At 34.6% G+C, this 14454-nt stretch overlaps 1 protein-coding gene across 2 annotated transcripts in view; it reads left to right on the forward strand.

Annotated features, from left to right (window-relative positions):
- LOC116342847 overlaps nucleotides 1–14024 on the forward strand; it is an 82546-nt gene extending 68522 nt beyond the window's left edge. For both annotated transcript variants that reach the window (XM_031770618.1, XM_031770619.1), the window contains 6 exons: nucleotides 996–1097; nucleotides 1323–1431; nucleotides 4958–5134; nucleotides 5511–5561; nucleotides 5647–5709; nucleotides 13240–14024. In XM_031770618.1, the coding sequence (XP_031626478.1) occupies nucleotides 996–1097; nucleotides 1323–1431; nucleotides 4958–5134; nucleotides 5511–5561; nucleotides 5647–5709; nucleotides 13240–13382 (645 nt within the window). In that variant the 3' untranslated portion in view covers nucleotides 13383–14024. The remainder of the gene's footprint in view (nucleotides 1–995; nucleotides 1098–1322; nucleotides 1432–4957; nucleotides 5135–5510; nucleotides 5562–5646; nucleotides 5710–13239) is intronic.
- Nucleotides 14025–14454: the final 430 nt, after the last annotated feature.

The following is a 14454-nucleotide window of genomic DNA, read 5'->3' on the forward strand; positions in this document are numbered from 1 at the left end:
TGCCTCCAATACTACTCACAATAAGAGAGATAGCATCTTTCATTGTTGACGATTTGGTCGCACATATATGATAAAAAAAGACAAAGAACGGTCAAAATTATGCACATAACAACATTTTTTCGCTTCGTTCGTTCGTTCGTTTGCAAAAACAAAAACGCAAATCGACCAATTCTCACATAAAACTAGTTTATTCATTGTCTTCCGCATCTTCAGTGCCCTTAGCAAATATCAACAATAGCACTCACGTATATAACAAAGCCAATCCCAGCATCTCAGTGACAACAACGAAAATAAAATGAAATATACGAATGAAAAAAAAAACACTCATACTCAGCTCAGCGAACGATAGAAGGAATGAAAATAAAAGAAGCCAAATAAGTCGTGCAAGGCGATTAGGATCCCGTTACGTTCCTTTTCTCCCTTTTCACATTACTGGGTGTTTGTATTGTCATTGGAAACAACAAGCGTTAGCGCTGTATTCAAAATACAGATATCAACGTAATTCTTTGTAAACATAAACGTTTTAGCTGAAAATGCAAATTCTCTGCAAATACTACGCGCACAAATATGGCGTGACACTGATTACTGGGATAAATGTCGTATATTCGTTATTTTTTTGCCTCTTCCTCTCTTTCTCGCGTTCGATGTATTCTTTTTTTTTTTTGCCTGCACACTCAATCCTATGGTCTCGTGTGCAAGTTTTTGCTTTCTGTTTGCATTGTATCAGTGAATTTATTAACCCGAGGAAAGACAGCATATTTTTCCATATCGTCAATTGGAAAACTTTTCTACACGCATAAACGTGAGACGAGTGAATGTACGAAGTGCAAATGTGAATTGAAAAAGTAGCACAACCATTTTCGAATGATGAATGGCCAGCAAATAGCAAAATGTGCTAGCAAATTTATCCAAGGATCCATTTGTTTGAATTTCTTTTTGTTTTGGTGTTGTTGTTGGTTGGCTGTATGATTTTATTTGTATATTTGTTATTGCAGGTTAGCTGGGTGAGAAGACGCGATTTTCATTTAATCACTGTCAGTCTAATAACATACAGCTCGGATGAGCGATACAGCGTGTCCCATGCCAAAAATTCCGAAGTAAGTAAAAGCATTTTAATTGATTATGTATTATTATTGACGCGTAAATTGTGCGCAATTTAGTATGTCGAAAAAATGACGCCCGCACAAAATATGTTGCTTGATCAACCAAAATTCGTTGAAAACTAAATTAATTAAATAATTTTTTCAATCACTGCGTTTCAGAAACGTTTGTCCTTCATTTTGACACCGATTTTTTTTTCTCTTTTTCTTTTATCGTTTCAGGACTGGACGCTTCAAATAAAATATGTTCAATTAAGAGACGCTGGCGTGTATGAGTGCAGTGTGTCAGTTCATCCACCAACGTCCATATTCATTTATTTGAATGTTGTTGGTATGTTTCATAAAAATTTACAATGAGCAAATTATTTTTGTTTTAAGCTTTTTTTGTGCGTATTCATGGCAAGAATGCAGACAAAGAGAAAGGCAACAGAACTTAATCGTATTACTGATTGTATGAAGTTACTTGTGGCATTTTTGTGAGTTTAATATTCGACCGAAGTTTTGCCATTCAAGTTAGTCAAGAAGTTTTTCGTGTTCGTGAAAAATGTCATCTGAAAAAAAAATAGAGAAAGAGAAGAAATTGTACAACGATAATCATAATAATCTGAACAAAAATAATATCAGGCGTTATCAATGCAGTATATTGAAAAAGTCGACGGCAGAGTTGCTGTGTTCAGCAGAGTTTTTTTCTCGATTTAGTTTTTGCTCTTGCTCTCTCTCTTTCTCACACTCACTCTTTCTTTCTATTTCTCGATTTCGTACGGCCTGAATTCAATTGAACCAAAAGTCAAGTTTTTGATGGAAATTATCGTTATTTATATTCTTTGTCAGCGTGCTGGCGTTGTCGTTAGTTTGCTTTACATCTTTACATCACGGCCAACATTCTCTTTCATTTCAAATGCTTGCTACATTTACAATCCATTCCATCCTCTAGTTGGCGGCATCTTGGCTTGTCTCCTTTTCCAGTTTTCCGTTTTCCCTTATTAAATTCACAGACATGACTTTTGCCATTGCTATTGCCGTTTGCCTCTTACTGGTTGGCTGCATGTTTCTTGCTCTCTTTCATTTGCTTCCTCTGTCTCTTTGTACGGTTTTTTTTTTCATCCTTTCAAAGTTCCTGTGCTCTTTCCGTTGACAGAGTGAAATCCAATTTTAAATGCATAAAAATTTGCCCATTAGGAAATTATAACTTTTTCAAGCATTGCCTTTTCTCTGATTCTCAAGACGGAATGGTGATGTGAACTTTTTGAATATAACTATATGCCAAATGACGGAACGAAAGAAAAGTGTGTGTGTGTGTGAGAGAGAAAGAAAAATCTGTGGAGAGCAAGTGCGACCCCGAATAGACAAACTAAGAAGTGAAGAAAAAAAAGTTTGAGAACACAACAAAAAGGTGAATCAGTTGAGGGCGAAAACGGAAGTTGTAAAAAGAAAATGTGGAAAAAAGCATCTTTAAAAGCAAATAAAAAGGGACATTCACTTAAAAAAAAAAAAATATATATGTGGTGCAAGTATTTTGAATGCCTCCGAACGACGAACCAAAACAGATAGAAATAAAAAGTGGTCCGTTCGGCATGCCAAATTTTGAAACTAGAACGAAACCCCTCTTGGCTGGTCTTTGAAACACACACACAAAAATACATGTATAGAAAATGAGTCGACCACTGAAAAAACAACAACTTTTTTTCAACATCGTATTTCAAGTATGCAAATGTGATTTGATGTGACAACTCGCTTGTCACTTACAAGCACACAAAGTTCTGTGTAGATATTTGGTCGATTTGTGAAAGAGGTTCTATGTGTATATGATTTTTTTTTTTTCTATCTTCTGTCATACGAATATTTTATATTCTTTGTTGCGTTTGAATATACATTTATAATGGACATAGTGCTTTTGAGTACTCATCATTCAACAAGAAATATTTTCCACTTGGTCGATCTTGTGCAGTCATTCTTACAATGTTTTAATAAACTGAAAGAGTCTGTCGGAAAAAACTTCAACTTTCAATTGTCACGCTTCAATCAGCTTCGTTGCTTGGACGTTGCGTGTATGTGTGTGTGTATTTTTCTCCGTTTTTATATGTATTTGGATTGGCCGCAACTGTTTTTTTAATCCCAATTTTTCTTTTAATTGTTTACTTTTTCGATACGAATCAATTGAGGCAATGTACACATGTAATCAACGAGGAAATTCAAAAGTTTGTCGTTGTCATCGATTGCAAGTAGCAGCGCAAACAAAATGGAAAATTGCAGAAACCAGCAAAAATGCTAAGCAATTCATTCTTTCTCTCATACAATACCCTTGGTATTTCATTGCACAATGTGATTTTCAATTCGGAATGTAATTTTACTCCGGTAATTCGTTGGAATGAACAAAAGCACAAGACAATATCTATTGAGTTTGAAACATTAGGAACTTGAGGGAAAAACTATACACATACACTCACTCATCTTTCACATGAGCATGTCCACGTATACATTAGCAGTGGCTTAGCTATTCTCTTCATGTGTCATGTCAAGTAAAAAAAATGGAACAGAAAAAGAAACTCAAATTGCAATAAGATGTCAGATCGATGGCCGCTGCACACTTAAAGTGGTATCGACTATATATACGTAGTTAGTCACACAATTGGGACCGATAAATCAACAGATTTGTTCGTTTTTCTTATTTCATCGCAGCGTGTTGGGTCTTCACTACGAACATAGCTCATTAACGACATCGAAAAGGACACATTGGCTCATACACCAAAGAATATTTATTTTGCGCTCCGATTTTTTACGCTTGCTATTTCACTTCGTGCGTATATTGTTTGAGTCTCAGTCTCTATTTTACTGTGTGTATGTCAATATTCCTTCCGATTTTTTTTTGTTGCTCTCCGTCTCTTGTGATTCTCTGTGTAAATTGTGTATATGGTAAGCTGTTGTTCGGTTCATATTATGCCGCAGAAATGAGTGTTTGATAATGACGGTGTCTTATGTGAGCATGATTGTATGTATGTGGAAATGTCCCATATAAAATGATTACTATCATGTTACCGATGATGATTCACAAATAATGACACAGATAATGATGATTACATTATACCAAACTGAATTGTAATAAAATGAGTCAAGGTTCTCTTTTTTCCTCTCATTCCATCACCGTCCGTAGTTTGCAAAGCTCTCTATCTCTCTCTCTATATATATATATATACACACACACATCGTTATGGTATCCTACCTCACTCCAGATATAAGTGACTTAGTGTTCGTATATATGGGTGTATGTGTATTTGTGTCTATTTCATGCGAAGCGCTTAAATTGGCTTACGATTAAAATAAGCTCAGTGTCGAAACTGTCTTTTACTCGTTCTAACACTTTCTGTGTCGTTCAATATTCCACATTTTCCATCTTCGATAATTTTCTATAAACGTTTTTCCTTTATCGTCCCAGCCAAACCAATGCCGTGGTCTATAATTATGTTAGCATCGTTTCGCATTTGTTATTGGTCTTATTGCACATGGCAAGTGGATAAAATATTCATCAAATGAATATCTCTGTCAAATTCAATCAGTCTCCCATTCTCTTTTGTTTAGATATCTCTTTTATTTATGCAAAAAATCCCGTTTTAAATTTATATTTTAAGTTAGTCAGTTCAATTCATGCAAATCACTTTGATTAAATAACAGTCACTGCTGCTGGTCATAGTGTATTTGAGAAGACTGAAGTGTTATTTTTTATTATCACGATTACATTTTTTTTTATTTCTGAATTAAGCGTTTTCATTTGCAGGGTCTTTTATTCAAAAGTGGGAACTGTTTGTTTTTAAGAATGTTGAGATTTTAATGTTTTTTTGTTGTTGTTTTTGCTTCGACAGAGGCGCGTGCAGAAATTGTTGGAAAACCACTTCGGTATTTAACCCCGGGCTCAACTCTCAAATTGATGTGTCGCATTGTGCAAAATACCGAAGCATCAGCATTCATCTTTTGGTATCACGACAACCGGATGATCAACTACGATGTCGATAGAGGAATCAATGTATCGACTGAAGCAGGTACATATACTCATCATTCAACTTCATTTCCATAAAGCTATTCAATATTCTAGGCATTCATTGCTAACATTACAATACACTCTGTGTAACATAGAAACAAAAAACAAACTACATCGACTTTACATTGTCTTATTATCCATTTGAGTTTCATTGAATTCTCAGTTTGACGTGCAACTGTTTTTAAATTAGAAAACATTCAATTGAGAAAGTTCGGTCGTTCAAATTCAATGAAACTCGGTTTTCATTTTCAGTGTCCGATTTGGTATACCAATTGCCAAACGGTATATATATAACAAAAAAAAGTTGACTTTATATACACCAACTATAAATGTAAACTTTATACTTCATGTTTTCTTGTTTGGTAAACCAATTTCAGACTATCACTATTCGGAGTTGACCATTGAACGAACAAATCGGGAGCATTCGGGTAATTATACTATTTTCTTTGTCTTTCTCTTCTCTCGTTTCACATCCAATTTTACATAACACATTTTATGTATTCGTTAAACAAGGAAATTATACTTGCGTGCCATCAAATGCACAGCCGGCATTCGTTCTCGTTCACATATTCAAAGGTAAGTATCGCATATACTCTTTCTCTCATTCTCATGAAATTCAAATGATATTGCCATCATATATATTTATGGATTGTTTTGCCATCGTCTTGATTCTTGCCCGAAGCACAATGGAAAGGAGTAGACGAGGAGTGAGTTAGCACAGAGTTGCTACAGTTTTCAAAGACGACGTAGATTGTACCGAAGCCATTGCATTCGTTTATATATATATATTCACTGTGTTGGCCTATTGCCTTGACCACTTCACAAATCCTTCTTAAATGAATTGCTAAAGCTATATTTGACGTTGAATATTATGGATTTTGTATGAGTGCCCATAGCGACGTATTCATTGCACGTCGTTTCAACAGCACTTCAAACTGTTGTTATTTTATTTTGTTTGTTATTGTCTTCATCGAAAGCCTACAGTCAAACAAATAACAATAAATTGACACACGCATTATTGAATGCGACCTTAGTATTATAATACAAACTCCGCCGAAATGGAAATCTTCCAAAGAGCTTTTCAATTTTTTATATGCAAAATCAATTTTATAAAATAGCAAATGAATTGAAATAATGATAAACAAATAAATAAAAATCCGTTTCTAGGAATCGTGGGATATTTATCCATTTATAATTGATGACCACATATTTCTCTGCCTTTCAAGGTCTTGATATGATGCTTGGGATTTATTTTTTTCCATGTATTCAATCCAAATGTTAACGTTATTAATAGTAAAGAATAAAACTTGGAACAATATTTTTCACAAATTAATTGGGGATTTATAGAATCGATTGATAGAAGAATTAAAAGAAGAAACAAACACATTTTTTCCATTGATATGAATTGAGTGAATCGAACTTATCTTTTTAATTTAATCGTGGGTATGAATCGCCTATGTTGTTTATTTTTGATATTTGAGATGGTGTATTCACCCACCGCGCAATAATTTGGTATTACGATTCATATGGAACATTGACGCCCTCACACGTAAGCGGATATTTCAAAGTCAAAAATTACTGAAAACGACTGTGGACAAATAATTCTCGCAAACTGTGATGACGTTAGAGTTATATGAAATTCTAATTATTGTCGAGTGTATTTGTCTTTTGTTTGAAACGCAAGAATTGTATGTTAGATACGCATGAATCAAAACTCCTTTGCTTTTATGAAAATATATAATTCACGTCTCAGTATTCCAACAAATGGAAAGGTGTCGACATTTATCAACCTACAGTATATTTTCTATCTACATGATACAAAAAATCTGTAAATGTTTCTGTTGAAAAAGCATATATTAAAGAACTACGTTTAGTTACAATTTGTCATCAGAATAGAACACACGTCTTTTATTTCTACTGCTCTTTTAAAATATCACATGGTAGCAAAGCGAAGTTTGCTAAAGCGCGACTCAAATTACACAGTGAAATAAATTGCACAGTAAAGAGAATATAATAAAAGATTCTACAGTTTATACAGTTGTTAACTCAAAAATCATTCAAAAATGAGTAACGTAAAATCCAGTGATTTCAATTTGGAAAAGCTAAAAGGCAGCTCGAATTTTCATACATGGAAATTCGCTGCCCTAAACCTGCTGGAGCTGAACGATCTGGAGCTATGCATCCAAACGAACTCCGACGGTGTGGTGCTAGAAAAAGACCCAAAGAAACTAAAAAAGGCAAAAAATGTTTTATCATTGAGTGTAGATCAATCAATTTTCGTACATATCCAAACAGCCAATAGTGCAAATGAAATATGGGCAACATTAACGCGTCTTTACGAAGCTAAAGGATTGACCAGAAAGGCTCAATTAATGCGAAATTTAATGTCTGTCAGATTAGATGAATGCAATGGCATGCAGGAATATGTAGATGAAATTGTCAACACAGCTAACAAACTCGGTGGAATTGGTTTTAATGTGGGCGACGAATGGCTCGGAGCCATTCTACTGGGTGGGCTAAGTGAAAAGTTTACACCGTTTATAATGGCCTTTGAGTCAAGTGGTCTTGAACACTCAAGTGAATTGATTATCAGTAAATTGTTCGATTATCGAAACGATGGAAAAGAAGGAGCATTTGTCGCACGAAGTAAAGGCAAGAAAAATTTCAAGAAAAAATCATTCAAAAAATGTGACTTTTGTGGTGGCAAATCGCATACCGAAAGCGAGTGTTATAAGAAGCACGGGAAACCCGATGCCGACAAGAAAAACAAAAAATCGGCAGCAGCGTTCATTGCAAAAGAAACGAATACTGCTGATAATGCGTTTTTGGCCACGAAGCAACGAAACGTATGGCATTTAGATAGCGGTGCAACAAGTCATATGACACCCATTGGCGAATTGCTTGCAATTAATGTACGTAAAACAGAAACAAACGACATTACAACTGCTGACAATACGCGTTTAAGTGCCACAAAGCGCGGTGATATGAGTCTGAAATTAAATGGTAAACCAGTTGAGCTATCCGATGTATTACACATTCCAAATCTATCCGTAAACCTTTTATCTGTATACAAAATTGCAAGCAAAGGCAATAAGCTGATATTTACTGCTGACGGTTGTAAGATATACAATACACGACAAGAATTGGTAGCTGAATGCAAGGTAGAAAATGGCTCATACTCTTTTTTAAGTGAAACAGAAAGATGCTTCATCGCAAGCACAAAATATGAAAGTGCTATGCTATGGCACCGTAGGCTCGGACACTTAAATGTGCAAACCATGGCAAAAATGAAAAACGGTGCCGTCATTGGTATAAGGTATAATGACAAACAGAGTAGAAAACCGTTCAACCGATCCATAAGTGAATCAAAACAGATTCTTGAATTAATTCATTCAGACCTAAATGGACCGATGGAAACCTTATCAATTGGAAGGGCCAGGTATGTCATGACTTTTGTTGATGATTATTCTAAAAAGGTCTTTGTTTATTTCCTGAAACAAAAATCCGGAACGTACGAAAAATTCATCGAATTCAAAAATTATGTGGAAAACCAAACCGAACGAAAAATTAAAATTCTACGAACTGATAACGGCACGGAATATGTGAACCAACAATTCGAAAAATTATTCAAAGCGGCCGGCATTGAAAATCAGTTAACATCGCCTTATACGCCACAGCAAAATGGCGTGGCTGAAAGGTTCAATCGAACACTTATCGAAAGGGCGAAATGCTTATTATTTGACGCAATGTTATCAAAAAAATGTTGGGCCGAGGCTGTGAACATGGCCACATATCTAATTAACCGAACGATTAACGCACAAAACAAGGTACCCGAGGAAATCTGGACTGGAAAAAGGATCAATTTATCCCATGTAAGGCTGTTCGGGGCTGAAATCATGGTACATGTTCCAAAAGAAAAAAGGAGAAAATTGGATTCAAAATCGGAAAAATTAATCTTCGTTTTATATGATATGAAGTCAAAGGCATATCGTTGTATGAATCCAAAAACTCGAAAACTTACAATCAGCAGAGATGTAATATTTCACGAATCAATCACTCCAGATGATCAAACAATTGTGGTTACCGATATTTTGGATGATGACGATGAAAACTCGCAAGTAAGTCCGAATGAAATATATACTTTAAATCCAATAGAAAATGATCTGGCGGCAGAGGAAGCCGAAACGAGTGGAAATGGAGACGGAAACAGCTCAACTGAAGTGACATCTGATGAAAGCAAAACAGATGATGAACAGTCTGATTCCACATTCGTACCGGAGGAGCCAATTACTCCAATACCACCAGGGATAGGAGTCACAACACGCAAAGGTAATCGTTTTTATAACTTTTTCGCATGTGAAATGGACACTGAATTTGCTTTTAAATGTGATTCGGTTGAGTCTATTGACGACCCATTAAGTGTTCGTGAATTGAAGGAACGTGAAGACAAGAAACACTGGGAGAATGCGATGAAAGAGGAAATTGGTTCTCTGAAGGAAAATGATACCTGGACCTTATGCGATTTACCAAAGGAAGCGAAGACCGTAAAAACGAAATGGATCTTCAAAACTAAGCGCGATGTAAATGGTTGTATTGTACGCTACAAAGCGAGGCTCGTAGCGAAAGGCTACACACAACGTGAGGGTATAGACTATACCGACACATATGCACCAGTGGTTCACTATACATCAATTCGTATCCTAATTGCGATCGCAATACAACGAAAATTAAAAATTCACCAAATGGATGCCGTAACGGCGTTTCTTCAGGGTGATATCGATGAGTGCATTTTTCTGGAACAACCAGACGGATTCAACGACGGTACCAAAAGAGTATGCAGGTTGAATAGAGCAATTTATGGCCTAAAACAGGCCGGCCGTCAATGGAATGTGAAATCGGACAAAGCACTCACCGATTTTCAACTAAAAAAATGTCAAATGGACCCGTGTATTTACTACTCTGAAAAATTGAATTTAATAATAGCAATTTATGTCGATGATTTTCTAATCTTTTATTCAAATGAAGGTGACTTGTCAAAAATGAAGCAGATGTTGAGCAACACGTTTAAGATGAAAGACATGGGATTGGCTAAGGGCTGCATAGGAATTCGCATTGCACAAACAGATGGTAAAATTCAATTGGACCAATCAGTTTACATTGAAGAAATCCTGAAGCGATTCGGTATGTTTGAATCAAAGCCGATCAATATGCCAAGCGATACCAACATCAAACTATCACTAAACATGCCAACGAACGAAATCGACGAAGAAGAGTTAGCAAAAATACCATATCAAGAGGCAGTGGGTTCGCTGCTTTACGTTGCACAGGGAACGCGTCCCGACATTGCGTATTCTGTTAACGACGTGAGCCGTTTCAACTCGAATTACACAATGGCGCATTGGAAAGGCGTTAAGCGCATATTCAGATATTTGAGGGGAACCACTACTAATAAACTCTGTTTTTCTCTCGATACAGGAAAGATTTGTGGTTCCAGTGATGCAGATTGGGCATCAGACATTGATAAGCGTCGATCTTGTACAGGGTACATCTTTAAATTATCCAACGCTGCCATTACATGGAAAAGTACCAGACAAAACACGGTAGCTCTGTCTTCAACTGTGGCGGAGTACATGGCTCTGTCATCGGCAGTTCAAGAGGCAATCTGGTTACAACAATTGTGCAACGAAGTTGGTTATAACACAAATGAACCAATAACTTAGAACTGTGACAATCAAAGCGCAATTCTTCTGGCACAAACGGATGGATATCACCAACGGTCAAAGCATATTGACATAAGATTCCATCACTTTCGAGAAAAAATCAAAAACAAGCAAATTAATATTCAATACCTAAATACAAATGAAATGGTGGCCGACTCACTCACGAAAACGGTGACGAAAGAAAAAACAAAATTTTGTGCCAGTTCAATGGGACTGTTAGCTGACTAAACAAAGCAATTTTTTTTTGTACTGATCATTGAATATCGATTTGCACATGCAAGCATTTATACTTTTATATTTAGGTCATTTAGTTTATTTTTTCTTATATTTTTTGGCATAAACATTGAAAATTTTAAAAGTAGATTATTGCAAATAAGTGAGGCCCTAGCGTTCATAAATAATTAAAATCAATTGAGCTACTGAAGTCAACCAAAACGGTCAATTTAATTCAGAAAAATCAATCAGACTCGAAGTAAATTCATTTCACAAAGATAATTATTTTGTTCAAATCAAAACAGTAAAATCGATCAAATTCAAAGTAGATTAAATTATCCTGCTCAAATTTCAATCAGTGAAATCAATCAGATTCAAAGTAAATACAATTACTTTACTAAAATTTAAATCAGTGAAACCAATCAGATTCAATTTTTTGTTCCATTTTTTGTATTATTATCAATCAGTCAAGATGGGAAGTGGTGAATCCAAGACGCAAAAAGTTGTAGATACAACCGGGGCAGTGAACAACAATGTGGTGGTGACCGCAGACCACACGATGGAGAAGACTCAAATTTTATTGTTAATACTTTGTGTCCTAAAAACCATTGAGTTCATCTATTTTGTATACATAAGTCATCAGCGTAGATTAAAGAAAAAATACGCTGCAAATTCAAATGTGAACCCAAATAACAACGGGGGACCAGCGTAAAAATTTACTGATAAAATAGAATTGTAAACGTAATGCTTAAGTTTTTTGAATCTTTGTTAAAATCCAAAAAAGTGAGGGTGTTGAAAAAGCATATGTTAAAGAACTACGTTTAGTTACAATTTGTCATCAGAATAGAACACAAAAAAAGTTATTATTAATTGACTAATTATTAATTTGGGTAAAATGAAAAATGTCATTTAAAAAGATAAAGCTGTCATGAAAATTATGCAATTTGAAAAATGTACAGCCAAAGGGAACTGAAGTTATATACCGCAAAAGTGCTCATGTTTTGCAGTCAGTATCAATGTTTGCTAAGTGGGACATTGGATTTAATAAAAAACACTTTTTATGATGGTATGCAACGTACAACTTTTGCACTTTGCATACCTTTCGTCAAGCAAAAATTACAAAATCGACGTGACTTTCGCATGAGAATGGAGCTCAAACTACATCAGCTTTTGCCTGTAAATAGTCGCACATAATATGAGAATTGGATAGTCTCTTTCATCACATTCGTGGATTTTTTTAAAAATATTTTAGCCAGCAGAGTGTTTTAAAAAGGAATATTTCTCATTTTAGCATTATATTTTCATTTGAATCATAAGCTAAAATATCTGACTTCACATTTTAACGCATTGTCAATAGAATTCTATTTTGTTTAAGATTTGTGTCCTATTCTTGTTTACTTAGACAGCCTTTGGACGATAGACCATATTCGATTATGTATTTAATATGCGTTGACCACTTCTCAAAAGTTGTTCGACATCATTGTCCTGGATTGTGGATAAGTGAATAATAAGCAGAACGCATTCATTGTACATTGTTTTTAGTGTATTAGAGAGTAACTTTTAACAGTACCGGAAGTTCATGTCGTTTAGCTTTATGGTTTTATTGTCTTTATCGGCACAGTGGATGCCTCCAGTCAGTAAAATATATCGACGTAGCCCATCAGCTTGATGAATATTATTATTCGAGCTAAATTAATTGGAATATCTTAAAAGCTTTTCAGAATGGAAGTCCATTAATCGTACGGTGTTTTATCGAACATATTTCCACTATGAAACTTTTGAAATTAAGGCATTTCTCTTTTTCTCTAATTCTCTTTTGCCTTTAAGTTATGTGTGCATCATTAAAGGAAATTTTTGTGTTGGGCGGGTGTGATTTTGCACATTCTTTTTTTTCAACATACAAACTACTCTAATTGCATTTATCGGAAAATATTTGAAATTCTGAAATGCCACAAACCACTTGATTGGCTTACTTGAAAGCAGCTTTCAATCAATGCATTCATTACCGAGAATCTCATATTTTTTTCCAGTGAGATACAAGCATGGATAGCAGCAAAAATTGCTATTTAAAAAAAACCGAATTAATGAACAAAAAAAACTTGAAGCATTTTCAATCAAAGTTGATATATTGAACGTTGAAATCAATTAAATTCATTTTATTTTCTCATTTCAGGCGATAATCCGGCCGCAATGTACCATGAGCACCGAGGCAGTGCTTGTATGCACGGATATGAAAAATCTCATTTCAACATGATTGCGATAATGATTGTCATAACATTTCTGCGGAAATGCATTGAATTAATCTCAAATACATGAACATCTCGTTCAGTTCTTAGTAAGAACTTCTTACTTAGCTAAAATAAATTCAATGTTCGTAACTACTTAAACAAAATGCAAAAAAAAAAAAACAATTTAGTATCAAAATGTTAATAATAATAAATGAAAAAGTTTCACTCTTAACTCACTCAACACAAACAACGGAGCGTCAAAATGCTAACATCATTGGCTCAGCAAAACGTGAATGAATACTTTACGAGAGTTGAAGTGTGTTGACTTTAATGATGAAGGTATTTTAAGTAAACAGCACAGGTCGCATCAGGACCGTATCATCTTTAAATGTTTATGTGTATGTGTGTTTGGGACGAATTGATATGGCGTACGCATATTATATAGGCATAATTTTAATTGAATAGATGATATTAACATTATATATATAATGATAAACATATAAATGTATTTTATTGATTCCATAAAGGAACGAAGCAGAAATAAAAAAAAATATATACTTACACATAACTAAAAACAGAAACAAAGAAATACGAACATACAAACACACACGCACACAGACACAAATATTTAGCTGATAAATCGGTCAAGTTAAAAGTATTGAATTGTATAAAGATTAAATTTTAATGAAACAATAAAAAAATCGTACCAAACTGAAGTGAATAATTAAAATGAATGGTGCGTATGACTTAATGTGTTTTAAAGTACTCAATGACATCGTTTTTTTTTTTTTAAATTAATGAATGAAGTAAAGACACTCTTCAAAAGCCATTAATTCAATTGGTAAGTTGGTTGTATTGCTTTTGAATAGAACGGCCATGACTCATGTTCAAGTGTTTTCTCAATATGTTCAAAATTAAATGTAAGTCTTCTTTACCCTCCCCTCTATCTCTCTATATCTTGAATACTCTTTCAAATTATTATTATTATTATTAGTATTATCCATCACAACAACTCATTTAATTGAATGCTTGCTGTCAACTGCACAACTAAAACTGCACTTGCTTAGTGTAATCAGATCACTGTAATTTATCACACAAATAGTTTTGACGATAACTTTAACGATATTAATTTATTGTTTGTAATTCAAGTGCTATGAAGC

This window comes from Contarinia nasturtii, unplaced genomic scaffold (assembly GCF_009176525.2).
Source record: "Contarinia nasturtii isolate CC-2019 unplaced genomic scaffold, AAFC_CNas_1.1 Cnas_scaffold_928, whole genome shotgun sequence".
Taxonomy (NCBI): domain Eukaryota; kingdom Metazoa; phylum Arthropoda; class Insecta; order Diptera; family Cecidomyiidae; genus Contarinia; species Contarinia nasturtii.